This window comes from Caretta caretta, chromosome 15 (assembly GCF_965140235.1).
Source record: "Caretta caretta isolate rCarCar2 chromosome 15, rCarCar1.hap1, whole genome shotgun sequence".
Classification (NCBI taxonomy): Eukaryota; Metazoa; Chordata; order Testudines; family Cheloniidae; genus Caretta; species Caretta caretta.
The window spans coordinates 21681154-21707976 of record NC_134220.1 but is presented as its reverse complement, the minus strand read 5'-3'; the positions used below and the strand labels follow the sequence as shown (position 1 = coordinate 21707976).

At 40.1% G+C, this 26823-nt stretch overlaps 1 protein-coding gene across 20 annotated transcripts in view; it reads right to left on the bottom strand.

Annotated features, from left to right (window-relative positions):
• RIMBP2 (RIMS binding protein 2) overlaps positions 1-26823 on the bottom strand; it is a 289653-nt gene that overhangs the window by 18815 nt on the left and 244015 nt on the right. For 14 of the 20 annotated variants that reach the window (XM_075120006.1, XM_075120005.1, XM_075120007.1 and 11 more), the window contains 6 exons: positions 21331-21482; positions 20495-20962; positions 16147-16296; positions 9943-10101; positions 5568-6296; positions 3747-3864 (listed from right to left, as the gene is read on the bottom strand). In XM_075120006.1, the coding sequence (XP_074976107.1) occupies positions 3747-3864; positions 5568-6296; positions 9943-10101; positions 16147-16296; positions 20495-20962; positions 21331-21482 (1776 nt within the window). The remainder of the gene's footprint in view (positions 1-3746; positions 3865-5567; positions 6297-9942; positions 10102-16146; positions 16297-20494; positions 20963-21330; positions 21483-26823) is intronic. The other 6 variants (XM_075120011.1, XM_075120012.1, XM_075120014.1 and 3 more) reach the window with 1 other exon arrangement.

The following is a 26823-nucleotide window of genomic DNA, read 5'->3' as shown; positions in this document are numbered from 1 at the left end:
TTTTCTGACTCAGTTATAGCAGGATGGTTAACCACCTGCAGAACTGTGTGTGGCAGTTTTACTGACTGATTCTCCAGTGATTCTTCTACAGCAGAGGCACACAGAAAGGGGAGTTTGCTTTTTAAAGGGTCTTGCCTTCATGCTTTTTAAAACTTGCCTGGATTTCTGGAGGGTAAATGCAGACTCTGAGTTCTGTGGGGCAGGAAACTATATTTTTGTTCTGTGTTTGACCAGCGCCTAGTACAATGGGATCCTAGTCCATGACAGAGGCTCCTAGGCGCTATGATAATACAAATAATAAATAACAATAATCAGTGTTGTAATCCAAAGTCCCACTTTGGCAAGGTCAAGGTAAAAATGTAAAATACATTTCATCTTTGGAAGTAGATTATCTAAAACCAGAATTAAGTTGAAAATTTTCTGTTTCCAAGGAGATGTTAATGGAAATATCTTCGTAATCTAACAGGGAAATAATATAAAATAAGTTTAAAATTGGAGGCCTTTTGGATAAAGATGTGTCCCAGGAAATATTTATCCTAGAAGTATCACAATTTTGGAGATCCCTCCTGCTAACTATTCCTTCTGGAGTTGATTTATCACTTTTATGGATTTCCTTTCATTTTATATCATGCAGGCAAATTAATAGCTGGAAACTCCAGCTATCACCATAAGATTTTAACTGCATTGTTGATTGACTTGAAGCTAATTTTCAAGGAGAGAACAACGTATGAACAGCCAAACCCTTATAAAAACAATCTTACTGACCTAAGAATAATAGTAACATTTTAGTGATGCTGAGCAAATATGTAGTGCTCAATACATTTCTATAAGAGAATAAACTGTGACACTGTAATTAAACCCATACTGATAGATGTAGGCAGCCCTACATTCTTTGGGCCTTAATGGAATAAAACCTCTACTAACTGCAGTTAACGGGAGTTTTGCTCCAATAAAAACTTAAAAAAAAAAAAAATTGGGCCAAATTCTAAAGAACCCTCTTTTTGTAATGACAGAGCCATAATATCTGTTTTATTCAGTCCTCACTCAGGCAAAACTTCCTTGGAAGTCAATAGGAGCTTTGCCTGAGTGAGGACAGTGTGATCAAGTTGGTACAATGATCTGCTACAGGGTTTGATTGGATACATTGGTTTTATTCAGTCTATCTGCTCTGCAGATCTATTCCCCGTCCTCTTGTCTTCTGTAGCAAGCCTTCAGAGGATGACTATTTTGTGATTTTTACCCAATCCTTGTCTTGACTGACGTACATTGTTGACGTGGGTAATTATTACATCATGGGTACTTATTTATCACCAATTACATTTTTAATAGCTAACGAATTGGTTATGTTGATTTTATTAAATACCCTGATGAGTTAAGAGAGCCATGTGTACTGCATGCCTGGTAACGCAGCTTCATATTAGTTCTGTTCCTGTGAACACTATTAGAAACCTGTTCTCTTTGTTTAAACATGGCAATATCATCAAAGAAGTCAGCAGTTAGGAATCCTGAACCATAACCATATCACATTAAGAATGATACTGGATAGGATCTTTCATCAATTTCACAGAAGACCAGAGGGTAATTCTTTCATTAGATACTGAAAATACTGCCACTGTGGGTTATGTCTTATCAGTGTTAGACAATATTGTAATTCAATCCTTATGCGACTTCCCCAGAAAAGCATTCACAGAGCATACTTACTGCAAAATACACTAATGCATTCTTGAACTCACACTAAAGAAGAAGATTAGAGCCTTATATTTTATTCTCTGTTTAATTATCAATTTGAATGTGGACTGATTATAAAAAAATGAATTCCTTCTTATCTACTTCCTAAAATGCTGCTCTTTAGCTACTGAACAGTGAAGTCATTATTTAATAGTTCCTTGGGTTCCAATCTTGGTTAGAGAAAGCGAGGCCTCCTGTATGTAATCAGGCCCCCGCCCAATCCACATCTTTCCATTAAAATCAGAGTTAAAGGAAAATCCAAAGGATTAATTTAACCAAAATTATTTCAAATCCCACCCCCCAACTATTTGTTGTTAAATTATTTTAACAGGTGATAAAAATAAAATCTTAAATGCACAATATATTTTAAGTTTCAGAGGAACAGCCGTGTTAGTCTGTATTCGCAAAAAGAAAAGGAAAAGGTGCCACAAGTACTCCTTTTCTTTTTGCGAATATATTTTAAGTATTCCAGGCCTAATTGCCCTCTCCCCCCAAAAAAAATATTTACTCTTGGGGGGGGGGGAGCTACAAAAAACAAAAGGGAGACACTGATCTAGCAAACATCAGCCTAAACTGAGAATGTTTATCAGCTGATAATTATCTGGCTCAAATAAGTGTCACAGGTTGATATTTGCATATGCACTTTCTGGACCTGATTCTCTCTTTACACCTTTCTTTTTTCTTTTAATACCAGTAATTCCATTGAGTGAAGTTACTCCTGATTTGTAAAAAGAAAAGGAGTACTTGTGGCACCTTAGAGACTAACCAATTTGTAGCAGTGTAAGTAGGAGGAGAATCATACTCTCTACATATTCTTATTAAAGGCACTTGGAATGCTTTTATGAATTACAGTTGTATTTTTTTAAAATCCACAGTTATCATAAATTATTATTGTGTCCTTAATATCCATTAGTTTTCCCCTTCAGAGCAAAATCTTGCTAACTTTACAAATCTGTAGAGGGTGCTGTACACCACAGAAAGGTTTCTGTTTAAATTTCCTATATGGTTATTCTGCTGTGTATCCATTGGAGGAACTGGGAGAAACCATTTCATGTTTAACAATTAAAAAACCCGTGTTGCTTATATTAAGTATCACTATGAGGTTGCTTTCTGTGTGGAAAGTTTCTCATTCACAGATAAAGCTTCAGGACAGAACTGCTTAATGTTGCCTTGAGTTCTCTGGATTTCTGTGTATACTGTTAATAAGGAATCTTCTAATGTAAGCACAGGCACCGGAGGAATTACATCCCATGAAGATTTTATTTCTGTACATAGTCTACAGTTTTCCATTTACACGCCTGTGTTTCTTGCGTTTCTGTGTGGTTGTTCCTAGTTGTTTGTGTGGTGTGCAAGTTTTGGTGAAAGTGTTTTTGTGCTTGGTGTCTTGATTCCATTATCTTGTCTGCAGTACTTTTTGGAATTTCTTGTACATGGCAAAATATATATTTTAGGTCATGATTTAACCAGAACAGAGATGGCTTGATTAGAAAAAGCAAATCTAATGGACATACTTCAGTATTACTTGCTCATTTAATTTAATAACCTCAATTTTCCTTGCTGAATTCCAAAAAGTAGTTAAGAGAATGGAAGGTGAAGGCAAATTGATGGTAGATGAATGGAATGATGGATGGATGGATAGATGAGTGGGTGATTGCATTTATTTTAGGTATCATATTCATAGCATGTCCACACCTTAATTTATTTTAAAGAATGAACTGTCTACTGTAGGTTTTAAATTGTAGCTATCATCAACCAAAGCACAGATCTTGATCGAAAGCTCACTGGAGTCAATGGAGAAACTCCCACTGACGTCAGCGGGTTTTGGTTCAGACCCTTAAAAAAATCTTCAGTACACTCATATTTAACCTAAGACAAAATTGGTTTTAATCTTCGTTCATCTTATATAAAGGATTTAGAGTTATTGTGGTTGAAGGGTTTTGGGCTTTGTTTGTTTGTTTTACCAATCCCCCAGCTCTGCAGCTGTAAAGAATAGAAATGTACCAATCAGGCCAACTAACCAATGGAAGGGACCAACATTGGTCGAGACCTTTGTGGGACTGCACTGGCATGAGACAACCTTCGACCCGTGTGCTCCACTCTGTCAGGTCGTCCAGTGGATGATGGATTCCCTAAAAGCTAAAAAACAAAAACAACAGGTTTGCAAGTTACACAGCTGGGTGCATAAAAAGGGCATGTTAATCATGTCAGTCACTTTCAGAAGCATAAGCTCTAAAGGCAACTAAACGTAGTTTTTAAATGAAAGGTTAGCTGAAAAGTTCTAGTGATGACTCCTAAACCTGCAAAAGAAAAATGGTTCCCTGAAAAATGGTGCACCCTTTGTAAACAGCAGTCACACATTAGAACAAAGAAATAATAATAATAATTTTGGAAACATTCTTTTGCCTTTGTCATTGCTACTAACTTGGCTCAGAGCACTTTTAACTCTCCCTGAAGAGGACTAAGACCACTCACATTAGAGCTGTGAAGACAGTATATGATGGGGTCAGGTCAGGTCATTAGTTTTTTTACCTAGATTGTTTTGCACGCTTTGCAGCACATTAACCAGTATATGTCCTTCTCCTCTTGGGGTCTTTGAGAACACTGCTCCTCTCAGAATGCCTTTTGTGGTTACAGGCTTTTTAAAAGTCACTAACCCTTGCAGAAGAGATTCATACAAATTTCACCTCACACCACAGCTGGTTCTCTTTCTGTTCACTAATTTGCAATAAATTTTTATTTTAATGCTTTCCAGGGTGTCCCTTTCAACAACTGAGATTAAATGCAGCCTTGGCACCAATTTTAATAGGAGAATTTTTAAATGATCAATTCGGAATAAACTGCTGGGCTAGGCATACAGCAGCAGCTGAATCTACTCTTACATAAGACATTAGATTGGAGACAGCCAGTCTTTGGACAGTTGCAGACTGAGAGGCTAAAAAGCTTGTTTAGTGCTCTTTGGGAACAGAGAGGCCTAAAGATGCAAGTTCATGAAGGCTCTCTTGTGGACTAATATACAGAAATGCAAACAGGCAGGATCACAAAGGCACCCTTGTGGATTAAGATGTGGAATGGCATTGGCTTGTTCCTCTGGAAGAAGCTGTTTGCTTGCAATCTCATTTGGAGATGCAGTCTGCAACTTCAAAGGCAAGAAGAGATGGTCTAAAAAAGAGGGCAAAGAAGTGACAGTGCAGGAAGAAGGTGGAGAATGGAAACATGGTGAATCTTGTGACTCCAAGAAGCTTGCTTGGTCACTGTCACTGGGGGGAGAAGATATTTTTTGGTACTTGCCCAAAGAGAAGGACTGAAGATGAAGAGCAATTCCTGAAAATCTGGGAGTGAGGAGAGCAAAAACAACACGACAAAATGGAATCTTTAAGACAGACCATCAAAATAAAAATTCGTGAAATGCTTTCTTTTTTTCCAGTTAAAAATAAAACCTATTTTTACTTTTTAAAGCACTATTCTGATAGTCACTTTAAAGATAAAAACAAACTTTTGGAAAATTATAGTTCAGCTAACCCTTAATTAAAATTTAGATTCAGTTGTCCTTTAACAAAAGCAGCCATTATTGTAATTTGTTCTGTGGGAAAATCATTGTTGCAAAGCAAATTAAACTGATTTCAGCATGCTACAAAAGAAGCTTGTGAAGCAAAATGCAGATTAATAAATAAAAAATCATGGGGGGAGGAAAGAAATAAAACAACCCCCAGTAGATAGGTCCCAAAGATGGATTTTAAGAAAAAAAAATCAAAAGAAGAGGGAGGCGGAAAAGAAAAGAAAAGAAAGAAAAGAGATGGATTTGACAGGCAGATGTTAGAAGGAAGTTTTATTTCACACACCAGAGAGTCTTCTGCATCTCTGTGGGATGGCTCTGCATGTGGAACAGCTGCCCTAGAGTTATTCACTTGTAAGTTGATCTTCCAGACTCGTTGAACATCTTTGCTAGTCAAATTATCTGTTCTATTGCATTTTTGAGTCTCAGACTTCTCATAACTGGGCTTGGCCTCCTCACTTCTGGGCTCTATAAAGGAAGGACCCAAGCCGTCAAAGTCTTCTTCAATGCTGCTTTGCCTGGTTAAAGTTTTCCTGCGAGCAAACAATGGCCTTGTGCTTTTTCTGCATGAACAGTTATCTGCCTCTGCACAACAGCTAGGCGCAACATTGGCAGAAATCAAATCATAAGCATTTCTGAAAGTAAAACGAGATTCTTCTTCCTCACTTCCACAGTCTAGTCCGCTGTCAGGGCTTCTCGTTAAGGATCTACTGTGGTTATATCCTTTGTCTTCTGAAGCAAAATCCTCCGTGCCCGAAATTCTGTGCTTGGCTGGGTACCAAAAGTTGTGCTGTTTGTCTTGATTGTAGGGTCTAGGTGGTCTAGTGCATCTAGCGACCATAGGTTTCATTTTATAGGGCGTACCAAAACCCTGTTTGTGCAATAGTTCAGAATATTCAACATCCTCTTCAGCTACTTCTGGGATACTGAAAAGCTTTTTACTGTGGTGTATCTGCTGTGAAAACTCAGGCTGTTCCAAAAAAGCAGCTCCAGTGGCCCTATTCTTAGAGCATTCCTTAACAGTATGTGATGTTAAAACCCAGGTGGGGAACAAACAGTGCGTGATAAAAATAAAATGGGAGGGAAAAGGGGGAGGAGGAAAGAAAAATAAAGACAGAATTAGTTTTAGAGCAATGGCAAACATAAGGCATGCAGTTTATTCAGAGAGGGGGGATGTCATGCTCTGAACAGGAATCTGGAAATAAAGACATGATTAAATTGGCTTGGTGTCAGCTAGAACACAGGAGGTCAGTACAAACACAGCTGATATTGTGATGCTTTAACAAGAATAAACCCATGCATTCAACACAAAGCAATAAAAGCGGCATACAAGTTCAGCTGTGGTGAGAGTGGAGGTGAAGTTAGAATATGGCGCGAGTGCTTAGAGTTCTTTGTGCTCTGTGCCAAGCTGGAATTGTTCTAGTCCGTGGAGTGTATCTCGGAAAGCGTTCTACAGCAGTTTTCTTGCTTTGCATCAGTTAAAGTATCCTAGGTGATTAACAAGAAACTCCACAATGCCATCCTGCCCAAAGACAGCAAACTCAGGGCAGGTATGAAGTCATAAAGGGTGCTCTGCAAATGTCAAAATAGGAGTTTTTGTGCCCTCCACAACCTCATAAAAATTACACCCTTTTTAAGCTTGGCTTCCACAAAAAAGACCCTGAGAATTGGGGGCTACCTGCAGCCATTGGTCCACGCTGGATCTGTCATCCTAAATCGGCTTAATAAAATTCTTACTTGACAAGCAACCTGTTACTTGACCCAAATATAAGTCTCAGTACATACCAGATGTAAGTAAGAACTACAATGGACTGGACAAAATCTGAACAGCTTCGATAAATGAAATAAAAGACACATTTTATTTTTAGGCTTACAAAAATTGAGGAATAGTGTAATTGAAGGATCCTATGCAAATGTGTCTCCCTGGGACTCTGAAGCAGATGCTGGGCTATCCAAATTAATGAGAAAAGAGGTGTTGGCTTTGATCTATGGAGTCCTTAGCTATTTGGGTTATGGACACCACCCCTCTCTGTGCTTTACCCCAATGACAGCAATCAGCTTGGGACTTCTGAGCAGACAGTGCCTGGATTTATGCACGTGGGTAGTGAGGGCAGGATCTTCTTAGTGACTTTGGAATTCTCCTTCCCCTTTGGTCCAACAGAGCCTTAGTTTGCTGCCATTCCAGGGACATTACAAAGCCCATTGCTCAGGCTGTCTCTGAGCAGACAGATTGAGCTGGCTTTTGCTTTATTTTTCTTCAAAGGCTAGGGAGTTTTTAAAAGAGTTAATTTTTGACACTACAGTAGAACCGTAGAGCTACAAATATCAGAATTATAAACCGATCGGTCAACCATACAGCTCACTTGGAACCGGAAGTACACAATAAGGCAGCAGCAGAGACAAAAAAACCAGCAGTACAGTACAGTGCTGTGTTAAACGTAAACTACTAAAAAAAATAAATGGAAAGCAGCATTTTTCTTCTGCATAGTGAAGTTTCAAAGCTGTATGAAGTCAACGTTCACTTATAAACTTTTGAAAGAACAACCATAACGTTTTGTTCAGAGTTATGAACATTTCAGAGTTATGAACAATCTCCATTCCCGAGATGTTCCTAACTCTGAGGTTCTACTGTATTTCTGTGAATTATTTTTGAATACACTTTTTAATTGTCTATCGTATTCCCAGAGCTTTTTGGAAAAGGTGTCATAAATATGGAAAAAATATAAATAAATGTGCATTAGGAATAGTTTTGAATAGACTCCAAACATCCTCAAGTTTCATGGATGCTCCAACCTGATATTCAAGTTTGGATCTCTTTCTAGATTACACATCAGCCTTCATCTGAAGAGCAACTGAAGGGAATAATAACCGCACAGTAAAGTGAGTCATGCATCTGGTACACTTTCCTTTAGGATAAGGGTATCTCTTAACTTGGTACAGAAAATACTGAATGTTAGCTATCTGCAATCATAGCTCGAAGTGCATGGGTTGGTGTATTTTCAAATGCAAATCGCATATGCATTTGAAAGAGTTCAATTTGCTCAATGTGTTTTTTGTTTCTTTTTTAATTACAGCAGCTGCAAAGCTGAATTGGATCTAGCAAAACAGGGACACAAGTGTTTTAGTTCTAGAACCTGATCTAAAACTTAAATATAGTTATAAATGCAGTGGTGAGTGTCCTCCAAATTCTAAACTTACTCCATCTGCCCGAAATTTATGTGGCATTCTCACATTAAGTTCTGCTTCTGCACAGCCATTCAAACAACAGATGTTAACCATGAACTTGGGGCAGATCCTCAGATTGCATTAAATCAGCGTATAACATAACTGACTTTAACATAGATATGGTAACTTACCCCAGTTGAGGATCTGGCCCATGTGTGCAGAGTTGGGCTGATGTTAATGCTGATGTAGAAAGTAGTAGTAAATATGCTACTGATTCATAAAGAACTAGAGAGGTCTAGGGATAATTCAGTGTCTGCCTAGTGGCAGTCGGAGCCATTTCATTTTCAAGCTTTTACAAGGATACTAAAGAGGAGAATGAAAGATTTTTTTCTGAAAATGTACTTGACAGTATCTCTTTATAAGTTGCATACAATCCTAAGTCTGTGTATAAAATATATAGAAGCAGTTATAGCAATGGTTACAATATCCCTATGTATGTACTTTGCATAAGGGTATGGTATGTTCTTTAGTAACACATCATTTTGGTTGTGGGAAGAACGACCTGTAGGTTTCTTAATAGTTTTAGTCATCTGGCTTGTTAAGAAGAAGCATCTTAGCATGGTAATGGTATACACATAAGAGGCAGGTTTCAGAGGAACAGCCGTGTTAGTCTGTATTCGCAAAAAGAAAAGGAGTACTTGTGGCACCTTAGAGACTAACCAATTTATTTGAGCATGAGCTTTCGTGAGCTACAGCTCACTTCATCAGAGGCAGTTATTATATGTCATATTACAGAAAACAGAAATTCTATGTTGGGAAAGTTTAGTGTTTGCAGTGTGTATTTTAATCAGATGAATAAAATCACCTTGTAGGATGAATCCTCCCATGCAGTGTTTGGGACATCATTCCTGACATATGTTCGCCATTGTCTGCTCTGCCACCAGAAGCTCATTAATGATCGCGACACTAAGATTCATTGACTATGGGCTTTACCCACGCTCTTGGGAGTCCATATTGCACTGAATAAAACTCCCCAAATCCATTACCAGCATGCACTAGAAGGATCCCGTGGGGGTAGTTCCAAAAACCTGGTCAGTAATATGGAGAGGATGTCCACAGGATATTTAAATTCAAAGACTTGTGTGTGGATGTGCACGCATGCACGCATCAGAAAACCTCTAATGGTCTGGGTGCACGTTCCATATACTGCAGCACAGCAGCACCCCCAAATGTGCAGCAAAACAGATAATTGCATAACAGCCCAAGGACAGTCTTCAATATGTGAAGCTCTTGGCTAACACCAGAGAACTGAGTATTAAATGGACTTCACAATGGGGACTTTACATTATGAACAGCATTCATCCCAGTTCTAGTATGTAGGCCACTGTGAACTGTAACGTCCACAGCAGACTAACAAAATGATAGTGCGTGGAAGAAAGGAAGAACTTGGCTTGCCCTTCTCTGAAGCTTAAGCCCCCCTTTTCCGTCACTCTTACCTTGAGTGTGTTGTGTGATGTTACACTGACTCGTCTTCTTCCTCCATCCTCCAGCTGCATTTCTGAGTACAGCTCTTCTTCATCTTCCTCCATGATATCGGACAAGTCGGAGCCCCTACTGCTCTCCGTGTGGTACTCCTCACCCTGGCCGTAGTGCGGCTATTGGATGGGATGGAAAAGAAAAAAGGCTGCAGGTTTAAAATCTGAAGTGACAGTGCCCCCACAAATGGGGGGCAAGGTAGCAACTGGCAGCTTGAATATTGCAATAATACTTTGTGTAACCCACACTAACCAGGTGCAACTCTCGGTAGCCCTCAAGAGGTTTATTAGCTTGCTCACACTTTAAATTCCAGAAATCGCGGATTCAGTCCCTACATATGACCCAACCAGGGGCATCATTACACTTGCACTTCCACTGCACCACAAACCTCATGAGACCCCGATTAAAAAAAGCTCCTAGATTTACAGAAGCCCTGCACGTGTTAGTGGATTTGCTGACCATCTGGTGAAGGCTCCAACTGAGATTGTGAATTCCATTCACATGTAAGCTACTCTTCATTGTCATATCTGATGTTTTCTATATCTAACTGTAAACCCCACGTGACTCTTCAAGAGCACCATTTAGTTCTTACATAATATTTCTATATTGTAAATTTTCACTGGCTGATGAGAGTCAATGATCTCATTCTATTCAGGCATCTAGGGAGCAGAATTGATAGAATTTTAATGTCCTTCTAGAGTTAGTTCCACTAAATTAAGTTGTCTGTGTTTTCAACTAGGTGGAACGGACGGAAGAAATGAGCTATGTTATTGAATTGCTGGTGTTAAATTTAATTGTCTTTGGTAAATTCTTGTTTTGTTTTACTAGTGTCATGATTTATATCCACAGTCCAGATAACAAAACAAACATTACTGTGATTCTACATCTACAGGTACATTTTTAAAATGAGGCATCTAATTTTCTGAACAAAATCACACTGGTGCTTCAGGTCTGTCAGCAGTTTCATCTGCTTGTGCAAATGCTTAAGTTGAGGCCTACTTAAAACTTATGGGCCCAAAAGTTTCACACATGCACTGCATAAAAACTAAAATGCAAATCTCAATGTAGCCGATAACGCATCTTCCTACTTTGTTGGTGTAATCTTCCCATTCTCAAAATACGGACAGCAAAAAAGTACAGATCTTTATATACAGTTTGAGTCTGAAGCATAGCAATTCAGGATAGGATAGGCCCAAACAGAAATTCCAGGTCTGAATATACTTGAAATGTGAAGTTTGGCTCCAGATCCGAATTTCATGGGGCTCCAGATCCTCAGCTGGTGTATTCCAGTGTACACTGATTTATGCTAGACAAGGATCTAGCCCCACATCTCTATAATGGGCCAGATCAGAGGCTCGAATCCAAACACCCTTCTGTCTAGATATGTTCAGATTCAAATGTGAACTACATAGCTCAGTCCCACCTTCAGTGTCAAGCAAGTGGTACTATATGCTGTAGAGACAATTTCCAGGAGTAAACCTATTTGCCTCAGAAAAAGGATTTTGGAGAATAAGTTACTGAAATACTAGAATGTCAGGGAGCAGAAGTTACTTTCTTTCCCCAGAAGAAATACTACAGCAGAAGCAATTTTCGTAGACCAGAATCACTTCCTATAGTTCCATAACGTATTGGCATCAATAAACTGCTGTAAACTTCCAGAAATGAAATGAAATGTCTGCAGTAAGCAATTACCCTGAAGTGAAAATATGTTCACTCTCCAAATATTACAGCAGACTTGCACTCTCTTGATCCCTAGACAATAGTTCTGGAGATCTCAGTGTGTATCTCTACAATGTGCCTCAGCTGTATGAGATGTTCATTAATGCTAAGCTCCTTCTTTCATTACTTATGGGAGCCAGCTTGGTCCAGTAGATCAGGCACTGGCCTGGGAGGCAGAAGACCATAGTTCTATTCACAGTTCTGCTGCTGACCTGTATGACTTTGGGCAAGTTACTTCTCCTCTCGAAGCCTCCATGTCCCCTATTGTAAAATGCAGATAATGATACTTACTTTCCACTGTAAAATACTTTGTAGTCTATGTATAAAAGCTAAGGATTGTTATTATCGAGGGTTGTGAGATCCAGCCTTTTTTGAACACTTCGCTGCTATCCAAGGGAATGGGATCAAACCCATGAATGTTTTCAGTTTCCCTCAGCTGTATTACATGAGGGGGTAATTTTAAGAATAAAAGCCACTGCAGGAATTAATACTTTCAGTTACTTTATGAAATGAAAGAGTCCCAGAATTTGGTCTGATGCTCTCACTTTCACCCATGCCATTCCAATGGAGTCTTGCTTCCAATTTCAGTGAGTCAAACCCTGTTCTCAGTTATAATACGGACAATACAAGGGAGTTCATTGGGGGCTGCACTGTGTAAATGAGAGCCATGTTTGTGATATCATGTAGATTATCAAAGGTTGTTATTGCCAGAGAAAAGCTGCACAGCTACATAGCAGGAACCTTTCAAACTATCTCCAATGCTTATCTGCTGTTGATTTAATAACAGAGGTGTCTGTTAAATACCCACCAATTATTTAATGAAAACCTTCTAATTGAGGTGTTAGAACTTGTTAAGACATGTAATGCAATTAGCTCAAATTTACGTAAGCAATAATTGTACAATTACATTCTGTGTTAGTAACAGATTAATTCGTTACAAAATATTGAAGCATCTAATGGGCATGTAACAAGATATTGAAGCTCAAACAATTTGAACAGACTTTTAAAAAATCATTGTGTTTTGGGCCCCCATCCTGCAAACACATATGCACATCCTTAACTTGAAGGCAGTGAGTAGTTGCAGTGAAGTCAAGGGTAAGCCTTGAATATTTTTATTTCCATGGTAGTTAGCCTTTAAAATCCTAATTGCCTTGCCCAAAGTCACACAGGAAGTCTGTGGCAGATCCAGTGACTGTTCTGATTTGGAAGGGATGTGAGCTATATAATCACACATGAAATTTTTTAAAATCCATATATTATGTCACACAGTTACAGAAATATAGACCGCAGCAGCCATCTCCATTAGTATCAATCAGAACACCACTGCTGAACAACATCATTTTAACCTGTATTTGTGGTTGCCTGCTTTGATTTCTTTCTTTCTATCTTCTTCATGCATGAGACACATCAAGTGAGACTATGCCAAAAGCTTTTAACTGGGCATAAATGCACAGTATGGCATCAACTTCAGAATACCAATGAGTACACACAGACTAAAGCTACACTATAATATGCTAACTAACTATTGATTGTCTTATAGTGAAATAAGCTACCAGATTCTTTCAAAATCACAATTACGCCTAAAATCTTATTAAAAAAAACCTCCTATTAAACTTCCTGGTTAGGTCTTGATGTAGTAGAATTACATACAAAAAGTACAGAAATTGGCTCTTTACTAACAAATTATGCAGTACAATTTTTCAATTTTCTTAAATAGTTAAAATGAGCAATTAAGCTGCAAGTAGGTGCCTCTCTTATATAGCTGAAATATAAACAGGTAATAATCAATTTGTATTTAATGAACACAGAAAAGCTGCCTCACTAAACAGAATTCCCTGGTAATTTCTATGAGTGTCCAGTGGTTAAGGGCTGGACACTGCAGGGGAACACCATAAAGGGGTATGAGGTGTACCTATAGCTAATCTGCAAGGCAAAGCAAGGGCTGGCATGGCCCTGAGGAGATTGTTTAGGTGGTGTCACAGATCTGAAACCCAGTTAAGCACAATCAAGTTTCTCTCTCACTGAGACGGGCGTTACAAGGAGATTCACAATCCTGGGTACCCTGAGAAAGTGTCACAATGGGTTAATGAGCTTAGAAAGTGTTCTATCTCTAGAACTCAGTAAAACAGACAGGGGTTTCAAAGTGGGCTTACAAAAATGGAGACAACCAAAATCTTAGTTTTCTATATGACTCCCATTATTGCAGTGTCTGAGCAGCTTAGAATTTTTAATGTCCTCTCAACACCCTTGTGATATAGGATAGTGCTACTGTCCCCATTTTACAGTTGGGGAAACCTAGGCAGAAAGATATTGACTGACTTGCCCAAGGTTACACAGGACATCTGTGGCGTAGTAGGGAATTGAACCTAGCTCTCCAGAATGCCAGGCTAGCACCTAAATAATGGAGCAGACTTCCTTATGAAATCATTAGTCGCTTTAGAAAATCTTGGCCTAGATGCACATAAAATAATTTTAAATTGTATTATATCTATTGGTTTAATCAACCTGGTGCACCTTTAAGTTTCACCTGCAAACAGCTCATTTGCTGCACAAGTCAGATAATTGCATGTGCAATCAGATACTTCCATGTACCAGTGTGTTTTGAAACACAACTCCCATAGCTGCAGACTCAGATACACCTTGTACATGGGTCTCGAGAGCGTGTATATAGTTTGTAGGTGCAACCTGAGTGCAGGAGTTCTACAAATTTGAACTACTGCCTCTACAGATGGAACCAACCCCCCAAGTCAAACATCTCTGAGGGGATTTGAAATCCAAAACAATATCAATATCTTACAAATGCCACTCTCTTGATAATGAGCTGAACCAAAATCCCAGAACACTCAGGAAACCTGTGTGTGCAAAACAAATGTCACGGCTTGGACTCATCTGTAGCCAATGTTTTTTATGTGTTGTTCATTTATTGTGTGATGTTATGATTAACTAACATTCTATGCCATATATAATCATTGTATGCTAAATAGAGTTAAATTGTAAGATTATAGAAGTATAAGCTTGATTTGTAGTTAGAAGGGATAAGTATACATTAGTTATCTAAGTAAATAAGGCTGAAATACAAGGCCTACAGGCCTGTAAGATTTTAGCTTAGCCATACTAGGTCATTGGCTTAAGAAATGTTTGACATAAGTAAGCGACCAAAGAATGACCCTATGCTACAAGATTACGGGAATGGGTGATATTGCAAAAAATTAACAGTAAGAGTAATTTTTTTTGTTTACAAGATACCTGGTAGTCATATTTTTCTAATACATGCCCTAATTGCAAGGTGCATGATGTGCCTAACTGGTAATGAGGTACCGTCAGAATCACAGTAGAAAAAGAGGGTGCCCAGATTAGGAAAACCGAGCTTCCTACAAGAAAACTCCAGCAGGAACCATCCCTCTACTGATGATCAACCCATGAAAGATCCATAAGACCCTAACATTATCTAGGAAGATGTGAGCATAACCATATTTGTAACTTGTGCATAGGTCTGTAAAGAATTTCTATATGCTTGGACAATCATGACTTTAATTGTGTAACATTAACAAAAACTTGTACAACAGACTAGACCTTGTACTTGTGAATGTGTGTGTGGTCACTATCCTTGGTCTTTATGTGTTACTAGAGACTCTAAAACTGAAGCAAGTAGCAGAGGTGACTTTCACTCTGTTAAGCTTGAAACTGTAGCCACCAGAGTGGTGTAATACCACATTGAAAAATCACTTTAAATAAAATAAAAGGCTACACATCTCTAATTATGTCCAATATCAGAACTTGGGAGTATTCTGCCAACAAGGTATTATAACATGCTAAGAAAAAGTTCCAGACCGATTTTTACTTTACTGTAATAGGGGGCTCAGCTCACTTGAAAGTAAAAAATTAAATTGTCTTGTAGTGCTTTCAGTAGGGTGAGGCTGAAGACTGGGTTTAGGAAATTCTTCTGAGAGCATCTTTCTCCCTGCTGCAGCATGCCAGGGACATATTGTGTTAGCTCCTTGCTTGTAAGGAGGATATTTCATGGCTTTCAAATGACACAAAAAATTCCAAGCCCTTTTTTTGGTCTTATAGCACGTCAATATACGTAAAAATAAAGTATAATGCAGAGAAAGCCCAGATTCAAAAATATCTCCACTTACCTTCTTTTTCAGTATTAAGGTTGTTGCTAGTTGTAACTATCAGAGATTCATATATCAGCCTTTATAATGAGCAAAGGGCCAGACAGTTAAAAAGACTTCCAGCTTCTAAAAGTATAATGCTGTAGGAGTAGAAAAGCCTATTCATCAAACTCGGTACAGATCTGGCTGCTTAGCCATAGAGCATATCGGTTTGACAGTCAGCAGAATGATACTGCTGTGGTTAATGTGTTGAGCATCATAAAGTATTTTCAATACTTTGCAGACCTGCATCTCTCCTTATTACCATAACGAGGTCACATTAATTACCTGCTTTCCAAGCTCTGAGCCTTTCAGGAAATCGTCGACTGAAGCCCCTCTCCTTTTAATGCTGGGAGAATCGTAGCCGTCTTCCTCCTCATCTGAGTTTGCATAATGCACCATGTTACTCCTTTCGCTAAACACACTCCTCCTCTCCATCTGGCAAAACACCAACATGGTAAAGAAAAGCGGGCACCCCCTTCACCTCCATTGTTCCCAGCAAGCCAACAAAGAGATGTTAATGATTCCAGGTCTGCTGATTCTACGACTCCCCAAGAGCACATTTAAATATCCCTATGGCTTAAACTCGAACGATAAACTTCTGGTTCCTTTAAATCATAGCCCTTTCACTGGTCTCACTCACCAGCATATACCTCCTTGTGCTAGAATCCCATCACATTTCATGAGTTAAGCAAGCGTAGGCTGGGTGGGTACTTGGATGGGTAATCTCTAAAGAACACGCAGATGTTCCAGGAAATGGCGTAGGGGATGCAGTAGGTAGAGCTCTTTCCTTGAATCATTACTGAAACAAATGTCTCAACATGATGTTGAAGGCACAGTGTTTTCAGAGAAGACATAAAACCAGAGTTCCGCCCCTGAAGATGCTGAATTTAACTGCGGACATTACTACTCAGTGCCTCGACTCGTGTGTGTTAGGACTAAGTGGAGAACAATCTTTCCTTTTGCATGTGCCACTTTCCTGAAAAGCACAGGACTTTGCACCTCTAGGGCACTCACTCTTGGGGAGAACAGAGGGTGTTTCTTTTAATTTCTATTAAAATTAATCTTAAAATTAAATTTAAATTTTAATTTTAATTTAAATTAAAATTTTAAATTTTAATTTAAATTAAAATTAAAATTAATTAAAATTAATTAAAATTAATCTCTCCTAGGGGATCCCACAGGAATCCATTGGCAGAAATTGCCTAGACAATGCACACATAGTGAAATTCAGCACTATGCAGAGGATGAGCACAATGTCTGTGCACCACCGAAACCTCAGTAACGCTTTCTTATTGTGAAGGCATAAGCACTTGTGCTGATCCTCTGCACCAAAGTGAATTTCACCCTCAATCACTAGATCCTGCTGACCACAAGCCCTCCTCAGTCCACACCATCCAGCTTTCTGGTTAGAGGTATGTGAGGGCTCCAGCGGCTTACACCACCGCCACCCAGTACAAAGGGGACTTTCCACTACTGAGGACTATGTACCATAGGTGTTGCTCGCAGAACTTGGCTTACCCCAGAGTGAATCTAGCCCCTGAACTTTTGCCCAGGTCCCTGCATTGAACCTTCGAAGATTTACTAATGACTAGTCCAAACGTGAATCTAATTAAACCTGTTTTGGAGTGTAGATCAGTGATTTTGCAAAAACTAAAAAATCACTGATCTACAGCCCCCTTCCCTTAAACTGCGGTCATGCTCTAGTTAATCACCACTGCTCCATCTATCTTACAATCAGTCCAGTAGCCATCCAAAACAGACCCACTTGTGCTCCTCTAATACATAGCCTTTGTGTCCAGGTCATTGGGCCCTTCTTTCCGATTTGCCATTTGCTTTTTTAAAAGGCTCAGTGGTCATGCAATTGGCATCCAAACTTGCTTGTATATAACTGGGTTTGGTGTTTTTGTTTTCCTTTTCCCACTACCCCCTCCTAAGAATTTAAATTTAGGACAGAATCTCATTCTCATGAGCTGAGCTCAGCTGTCAATCAGATAAGGTTTGCGCACTTTTGTTTTGACAAACAAATCAAGAAAAAGGAGGCTAATCCATGTGCATTGGCCCAGGTGGCTCTTCTCGTGTTGCATTCAAGCTGTAGCATTCGAAGGTCTCTTCTGTTGCATGAGGTATCCAGAGAACCTACCGTTAATAGGGTTTTGCAGCATTGTGTATAGCAAGTCAAATAAGAGAAAATAAAATATTTGGTGTTAATGTGAACCAATGGGCTAACTTGACTTACACCTCAATCCTGCAAACAAACGTTTAACTTTATGGACCTGCGTCGCTCCACTGAGGTCTATAGGACTTTATTCTGGTGGGCCAAGTTATGCCCACGCATAAGCGTTTGCAGAATCAGAGCCTGAGTTTGCTCACCCATTTCAGTGTGCAGTTTTAAAATACCATCTTAGTTGTTAGGGCCCTGTTTAAGCAAAGCATTTAGGGCTAGATTTGAAAGATATTCAGGTACCTGAGGTGCCTAAAAAACCTTTAAAAATCTGAAAAGTAAGCACTCGTTCAACTTTTCTCAGATAGACACAAGTTTCTCTTTTGACTTCTATGAAATATCCCTCAATGCTTTGCTGACCAGAGATGGACATAAGCATATGTTTAAGTGCTTTGCAGAACTTGGGCCTATAATACTTGTTCCATCCCACCTCAGGGAACCTTTCTCTCTACCCTCTTCCCAATCACTCCACTCATCCTCCTGTCTGCACTTGCACCATTGCTGAGGTGACAGCCTTCTCCTTTGCAGCTCTGCTGTGCAGAACAGCCTCTAGGTAAGATCTCTCCACCTCCCTGACTGCCCATCGTTTTCGAAATCTCATCCAAAAATATATACCCTTTCCCCCTAAACTATATCTCTCCACTTTACTCTCCTTCTGCTGTTAATTATTGCTCTAACACTGAAACTGTCTTATTTAATTGCCTCACACATTTGTGGGGATAGATTGCCCCAAAGACCCTGCAGCATTGTATCATTTAACAGAATTCAGCAAAACCAAGAAACCATTCTCGAGAACATGAGCCACGATACACCAGCACTCCTTACACTGCCTCCATTTCTGACGTTGTTCCCTGTGGAGTTTGGATGGTAAACAAAGCACAGCATGACAGTCATGCAGAGTTATTCCTAGACAGAGCATACCCATGTGCTAATAACTTAATTTAATTAGTTCACAAGGAATTTCAAGCAAGCTGTGGTCTTGGGAAATTGCCCCACGTAGGAAATAGGAAATGATCAACTGTTTTCAGGAATGTTTTATGGTGGGTTTGTTTTTGAGACTGTCCAGTTCATCTGCACTAGGCAATGCCCCGCAACTGCCAGGCAGATTAATTTGAGAGCAAGGTGAAAGCAACAGCTACAGGGTGCTAGTTTCATCTCACTGTACAAGGGTTTGCTTGCATGGTTCATTGGTCATCGAGATGAGCATGTTGATTCAGCCCTTTGGGGGGGGGGGGTTTGTTAGATGTTTACTTCAGGATTCTATTGCATAAAGGCCAGATTCTGCCCACAAAAGTAACAGCAGCCTATGGAGATCCACATCAGACGGGACAGGTTAGTGAAAGAAATTTGTTAGCCTTTGGGGTTACAGAGCTTCAGCCGGTATCTAATGCAATGAATCATCCCTTCACACTGACAGGAACACAGTGCTCTGCACTACCTATTCACATCTGGTGGTGTTTGATATGTCAGTGATGATGTAACAAGCCCTACATGCGTGGGTGTTTACACTTTTAGAATGTAACATGGGCTATGAAACGTCACCTCTCACTACTCTCCCTCTTAGATGTTATATTCAATGAGACTGCTCTTGATGTCTGTTCCTGGGGCTTAACTCTCTGAGACTGCAATTGCAACCAACACAGCGATTTCAGTGAATAAAGGGCCCGCACCCCTGCAACCTGCTCTTAGTGACCTGCCAGAGCTCAGCATAAGTGAGCTCCAGGGGCTTAATGTATAACAGCTCTTTGTTGGTCAAACTTTCACAGAGATTTTTCTTGTTACAGATCAGGTGGCTCTGTTCACAAGCCTTGAGGCTGAAGGCTTAGTATTTTGTTATTGACTGTTTTAACTGAGATAAGAAGCCCAAGTGACATGGTGTGGGGAGCCAAATGTTGAACTTAATTGGCCAAAAATAAACCAGATTTTTTAAAAATATATTTCCATTTTTAAGAATCGTTGGGGTTATCAGCAAGAGATCAAAGGATAGCACATTACAATATCTCTGTGCTTTATGGTCAGAGTATCCACTCAAACATCTGGGAGTAGATTTTGGTCACGGTTTATATTAGTGTTGAATTTATAACTGGTTTATAAAAGGTTTAATCAATTATGCAAGCTTTAGATTTAATAGATTTCATTCACATAAGATTCCATGTACAGATATGATGTTCTAGGTGCTTGTAAGCACATCAGTAGAAACAGTTATAGATTGTTATTAGACATAGTTATAAATAACCTACAGACCTAATGGACTCTATAACAATTGATTGACTTTTTATTAATCAGTTATTAACCCTTTATAAAGTATTTATAAATGGAACTTTAATATAAAAGGTGATCTACTTTTTAAAACTAAATGATTTGCAACCAAGCCACTCTATATGACAGGGTGTAAGAAAGAGCTTGCCTTACCCTGTTGTTCTCTGCAACCCGCTGGGCAGCTTCTCTCGCCATGGCTTTAGCAACAGTGTTGGGGATGGGTGTGCCTTGCGGCTGAGGGAGTATTCGATTAGGCGAGGGAGACCTCCTTCCTTGAAGCGGGCTTTGAAAGTTGGGGGCAGGAGGCTCCAATGTGTGTCCATGAATGGGGGATGCTGAACGAGTCTGCTCCCATGACTCATCCATTTTTAAATGTGGACTTAAATGTTCATCTTTGGTATCTGGGGCCCCGGCACTTGCTAATGGCTTCGATTTGGGAGCTGTTCGAGGGTGAGGGATTGGAGGCACCAATAGGTCAGGTGGAATGGCAGCAACACAAGAGTCCTCAGATTCCCCTTGTGCAGAAAGTGTTCTCACGGTAACTTCCTTAGCTTCTACATTTCGTATTTTCATTAGCTCCACGAAGGTGTTCTCTGCTGTTGGAAAGATCACCTCTGCCACCTGAATACATAAACAAGCAACTTAAAAGTGTGAAAAGACATTTCCTCCCATAGTCACCTTGAAAGGCTTCCTATGCTCTTGCAAAGTGTTGCCCATTGGCTGCAATAATCAGCACCGCAGGTCTGTATCGATTCGCACCAATCAGCTGTAACACTTCCACTAGGCATGTCTGAACAGCTATGTCTTCCTGATGAGTTTACATTCAGGAACTCCACAGCTAACTTACAAACCAGGCAAATAATGAAGTGACAAAATAGCTGCAGTGAAACCCAGAACAACTCAGCAAACCTTGAACTGCTGCCTTTACCTGGTAATCTATCTGCACACCTATAGCTGCTGATCACTGTAACAAGCAAAAGAAAGCTTACCCTTTGGCCTTTTGCATAAACACCATAGCCAGTAACATTTGCTCCATTGGAGGTCCCTGTGCATGTAAGGGTTGGTGGTTTCCAGGACACCTGTATAGTGGCTGGTGTGGACCCAGCCTGTATGGTAATATCTTGAGGTGGAGCTGGAGGACCTAGGAGAACAAAAGCCTTGTTTACCATTCAATTCTTTTAGGTTTCATGCTTTAAAATAGACAGACCACTTCAAGGTCTGCTGTGAATCTTGAGGACTGCGGATTTTTTATCACCCTCTCTGCATATAGGGATGATATATTTTCATACATAACAGGGCTAACTGTCCTCACACCTTGAACGGTGGGAAAGGTTTGTATTGAGTTCATTAGCCAGACAGGCTTTCCTTGCTTTTTTTGATAATGATTAGGAAAATATATGGGTCAAATCCATCACTTTTAATTTGGGTCCATGATTCTCAAAGCACTTTAACAAAGGAGAGCTAAGTATCACTAGCCCCATTTTGTAGAAGGGAAAACTAAAGCACCGAGATGTGATGTGACTTACTCAAGATCCCAGAGCAGGTTAGTCATGGAGCCACGAATGTGAACCTAGACCAGACTCTGCTCCCTCTCGGTTGTTTTAATCACAAAATGGAAAGGGAAATACATTGTTTTTGCTCATGTACTTACCTTTTCCCCTAGCTCTTGTACAAATGCTTCAATTCTTCTGAATGTGGGGAGAGGTAAATATTAAAGGTGGTGGGAGAAGTTGGCAAGGAGAGGCATTAGTGTGTATGGAAACCTGTTATGACTGGCTACAGACTACCTCGGGCCATGCCTTTGAAACACAGATCAGTACAGAACACTGCGTGCTGGGAGCTGATTTTGAATTTCAAAGCACCACCAGTAGAAGACGCACATGAAGAGGAGGAGGTGGTGGTAGGAAATGAACCAGGCTCCCTGCAGACCAGAATTTTCTTGAGATACTTGCTAAATACAACAAAATTACAGCAAAACAGACCCATTTCAGCAGTGCTCTGAACCAGTGAGGCTGATACACAGCTGTTTCCTCATCCCTCCCCACCTTACCCTTTGCAATATCAGCAGTAAACTGGTGTTCATTTAATTACCAGCAGAAACAACTCGCCTAGGTGATTTACACTGGTGTTTGTGGTACAGAAGAACCTCAGCATTATGAACACCTCGAGAATGGGGGTTGTTCGTAACTCCGAAATGTTCGTAACTCCGAACAAAACATTATGGTTGTTCTTTCAAAAGTTTACAACTGAATATTGACTTAATAAAGCTTTGAAACTTTACTATGCAGAAGAAAAATGTTGCTTTCCCTTTTCTTTAGCAGTTTATGTTTAACACTGTACTGTACTTGCTTTTTTATTTATTTATTTATATTTGGTCTTTGCTGCTGCCTGATTGCGTATTTCCAGTTCTAAATGAGGTGTGTGGTTGACCGGTTAGTTCATAACTCTGTTATTCTTAACTCTGAGGTTCTACTGTACATAATCACATGCCCTTTGTTCTGCATCAGTGATACCTGGAAGGCTGCTGCAAGGAAGGGCTGGAATAGTGCCTATATTAGACACCATCTTACTGCAAATATTACTGATTTCTTTTCCGCTTAGTGGGTATTGTGGGAGGGCTGTGAGGGCGGAGGACAGGAAAACATTTCAAACCAGCTATTGCATGAAATTCAGAAGCACCATGCACTGTATCAGATTGCTTCTTGCTGAGAAAAACACAACATGGGAGTCCTTTGCCTGCAGAAATTCCTTGAGTAATATGCCTTACAGAATACAGCTCCATTTTAAAAATAATATATGGGCTACTTACTGTCATTTTTATTATGCAGAGAATAACTTTTCATATTACCTGCCATTTTGGACACAATCGTGGTTTCATTTGTAAAGAAAAAAATAAAAACGGTGAATGCAGAAGTCCAGAAGAAAGCTTGTGTCAAGAGACACACAGAATGCCAGCCAAATCCAAGGACATGGGGCTATGGCTTTATAAAGGATGGGATGGACCATGGCTGGGGATAGACTATAACTGCGCCTTGTGAAAGGCTGTGTATTGGAGGGGCCAGAGGGATGAAAGGGGCAGGCTGAATCCTGTTCTCATAGTGTACATGAGAATTAGGCTCAAAGCCTCCACTCTGCACTGGAAAAAAAAATTAAACCAAAACTCAGCCTTTTAAGGCATTTAAAGTACATTAACCTACTAGCATGTTCAGTACATCCCTAATTAAAACACATTACTGAACCTACTATAAATAGCCCCGTGTTGGCTGGAAACCCAAAGTAAAAATATCTTGGAGATTATTAGTTCATGTATATTTCATAAAGCCCGTTGTGTTAATTTAACTGTCAAATCCTGGTAAGTTTATCACATTAAAAAGCTTGCAAAGCTTTCTGGAATTGCTGGTGGAGGACACAGCTGAGCAGTTGCAAATTTTCTCGCCATAGAACTTAGCACAACCAATTTCAATTCCTCTATCAAGGGCAACACCAGAACCAACACATGTCGTTCCTGTGTGCACTCATTTTCAGAGAAAAGAAAATGATGAAGCTGTAAACTAGGTAAAACATGGGTCTTGGGAAGCTGGCAAGAAGCCAATAGGGCCATCGATGTTACCAAGTTCTGTCTAGAGGGCATCAGTACACACTGTAGCCATTTCGTTACAGTTCAGGCCATTATAGGCAAAAGGGGGCTTTACTTAGGTACGGTCAGAGACAACTAAACAGCCTCTTAGCGCACTCCCCCCCCCCCCTTAAAAATAAATATGGCGTGATCCATGCTGTGTCTTTTCTCCTGTGTTTTTGGTTAGCAAGGTGGTTCTCTGACTACAACGGTGCTTGCTTGTAGTGCTTCCGTGAGCAAAGTTCACATGCAAGCCAACCTTCCAGTTCGCGGGAAACCACAGCTGAGGAGAGGAGAGGGGGACAGGAAATTTTTACACTGAAAGATGCGGTGGCTATTTCAGCTTCTCCAGTGCAAGTCAATTCCTTACGGCTCAGCCAGTAAGGCAAAGGAGAGCTGTTCAGTTTTCACGTCAGTCCATCACAACCCAAAGAACCTCTTGAGACTTGTACTAATTCATAGCTCCATGCGGGCGGCAGTCAGTCATGAAACCTGCGTTTTACATAAGCACTTTGTAGGGCTTTGTCTTTAATTGTAAGTATAATCACAATCGCTGTGTTTGCCAAAGGCTGAGGAATATGTGGTTTATAATGAGTGTCCTCTCGGCTAAGTATATTTAATAACCTCACAGGCCCTAATACAAACACCACAGAATTTACACCTCCAGGGCCTGCTTTTAAGAGGTGCACTTAAAACTCCACAAGAAGTTTGTATGAAATGGGGGTACCCAGCACATGAAAATCAGGCAGTTAGTCACCACCTCAGTGTGTCAGAGCCCCCCCACACACACACACACACATTAAACTGGCTCCATCACACTGGTGGGAATGAGTCAGCCAAATCGATCAGTGGTGTGGAGGAGTCGTTGGGTGAGCAACTTTTAAAATTGACAGGCTCACGTGGCGGGTAACAGACATCAAGACCAGATTACAGTAGGTTACACGTTTGAATTTTTCCATGGCCCTGATTCAGCAAAGTACTTGAACCCCTGGCTCACTTTAGCATGTCTGTAATCCCAGACGTCAAAAGGATTGCTCTCATGCTTAAAGTTAAGCCTGCCTCCTGTGGCTGTGTCTACACTACGAAGCGTGGGAATCTGATGCTCTGTCAGCTTCCAAAAGTCAGCAGCTGCATGACTGTCGCTTGAGCCCATGCACTTGGCAGCTTGCACATGATACCCCTGTATCTGCTTCAACAACTACCACTACAACTGGTGATCTGATGACGAAGACGAGATGCCAGAGGACAAGGAATGGATGATGGAGACAGCGAATAAACGTATCATGTTGTTGGAGGCATCCACAGATTAACTCCACATAGTGGACAGGCACTTCTGGGTCCAAGAAATGAGCACTGAGTGATGGGATCACATGATAATGCAGATTTGAGATGATGAGCAGAGGTTGCAGTACTTTCAGATGTGAAAGGCCGAATTCCTGGAGCTGTGTGCCAAACTTGCCCCAGCCCTCCAGCGCAGAGACACCAGAAAGAGAGCTGCATTGACAGTGGAAAAGCAAGCGGTGATCACGCTGGATGTCTATCGGTCAGCAGTTTGAAAATCCACAGTGGGAACCGTTGTCATTCAAATGTGCAAGGCCAGCAAGCATCTTCTGTTGCACACAAGTGTGACTCTTGACAGTTGGCAGGAAATAGCAGAAGGGGATTTGAAGCAATGGGGTTCCCGACTGTAGCGGGATGATAGGATGCATCTCCTTATTCTAGCACCAATCCATCTTGCCAGCAAGTGCATAAACTAAAAGGGATATTTTCCATGGTTATGGAAGTGCTAGTGGATCATCAGGAATGCTTCACTGGTATTAATGTGGATGATCAGGGAAACTGCATGACACTTGCAGTAACGTCAGAAACTTACTGAATAAGCATCTTGATTTATCTCCGATTTAAAACTGTTGCATTATTTTTGCAGTTCTCTTTTTAGTTCCATTACAGTTTATGCTACAGTTTGACCCTCTTGTCAAAATAGAAAAATCAGTTACATCAATACTTTTTCAAGATCTTTGCAAAGGGAGAAGGTGAGAAGCACAGGAAACAAAATATCCTCGATTCCCATAGCAGGTATTTCTCCCTAGTTCAAGGCAGCAAGTGGCTAGCTTATGCTGCATCATGTGTGTTTGTGTACGAGTCCTCATACAAATGTCTAATTCCTTTTAAAGTCCAGCTAAAAGGACTTTATGTCAGCCTTAGTGTCAGCGAGTCAGCTGGTTACGTGTTGTGTATAAAAACAATAATAATCCCAAAGCAACACAATTATTTCCTTTTGTTTGTTTTAAATAACCTTTCAGTTTCATGGGCTACCTCCTGTTCTTGTATTAAAAGAAAGGGTAGATAGAAATGTCCAATTTATCTCCTCTATATCAATCATCATTCTGGATACTTCTATCATGTCACCTCTTAACCATCTCCTCTGTAGATTAAACAGTCCCAATCCTTTCAATCTCTTCTCACGTGGACATCTTTCCAAATCTCAAATTGTTTTCCACTGTCCATCTCTGGACATCTTCGCTATCATGGATATTTTCTTGGTCTTGTTTCCCTCTCCCCCAACCACTCCAATCTCATTCAGAATTTTGTCCTTCTCTGTGAATTAAATGGCAACTTTCTTTAGCCGCTAATTGAATTCCCAATAATACCTGCTAAAAGGGATGAAAATAGTGCTATTTTTTAAAACCAATGAACTGCCTCCTGAAGTTTTGATCAAACTACATGAAGAATCAAAGCCTTAACAGTGGCTGAATTTAGCACAAGGCAATGTGTGCAACTTCTGCCTATATGGGAGTTTGTCAATCCAAAACAATTCAGCTAGTGCCCTGATAAAACCAATTGTTAATTATGCTTAGCCATGTCA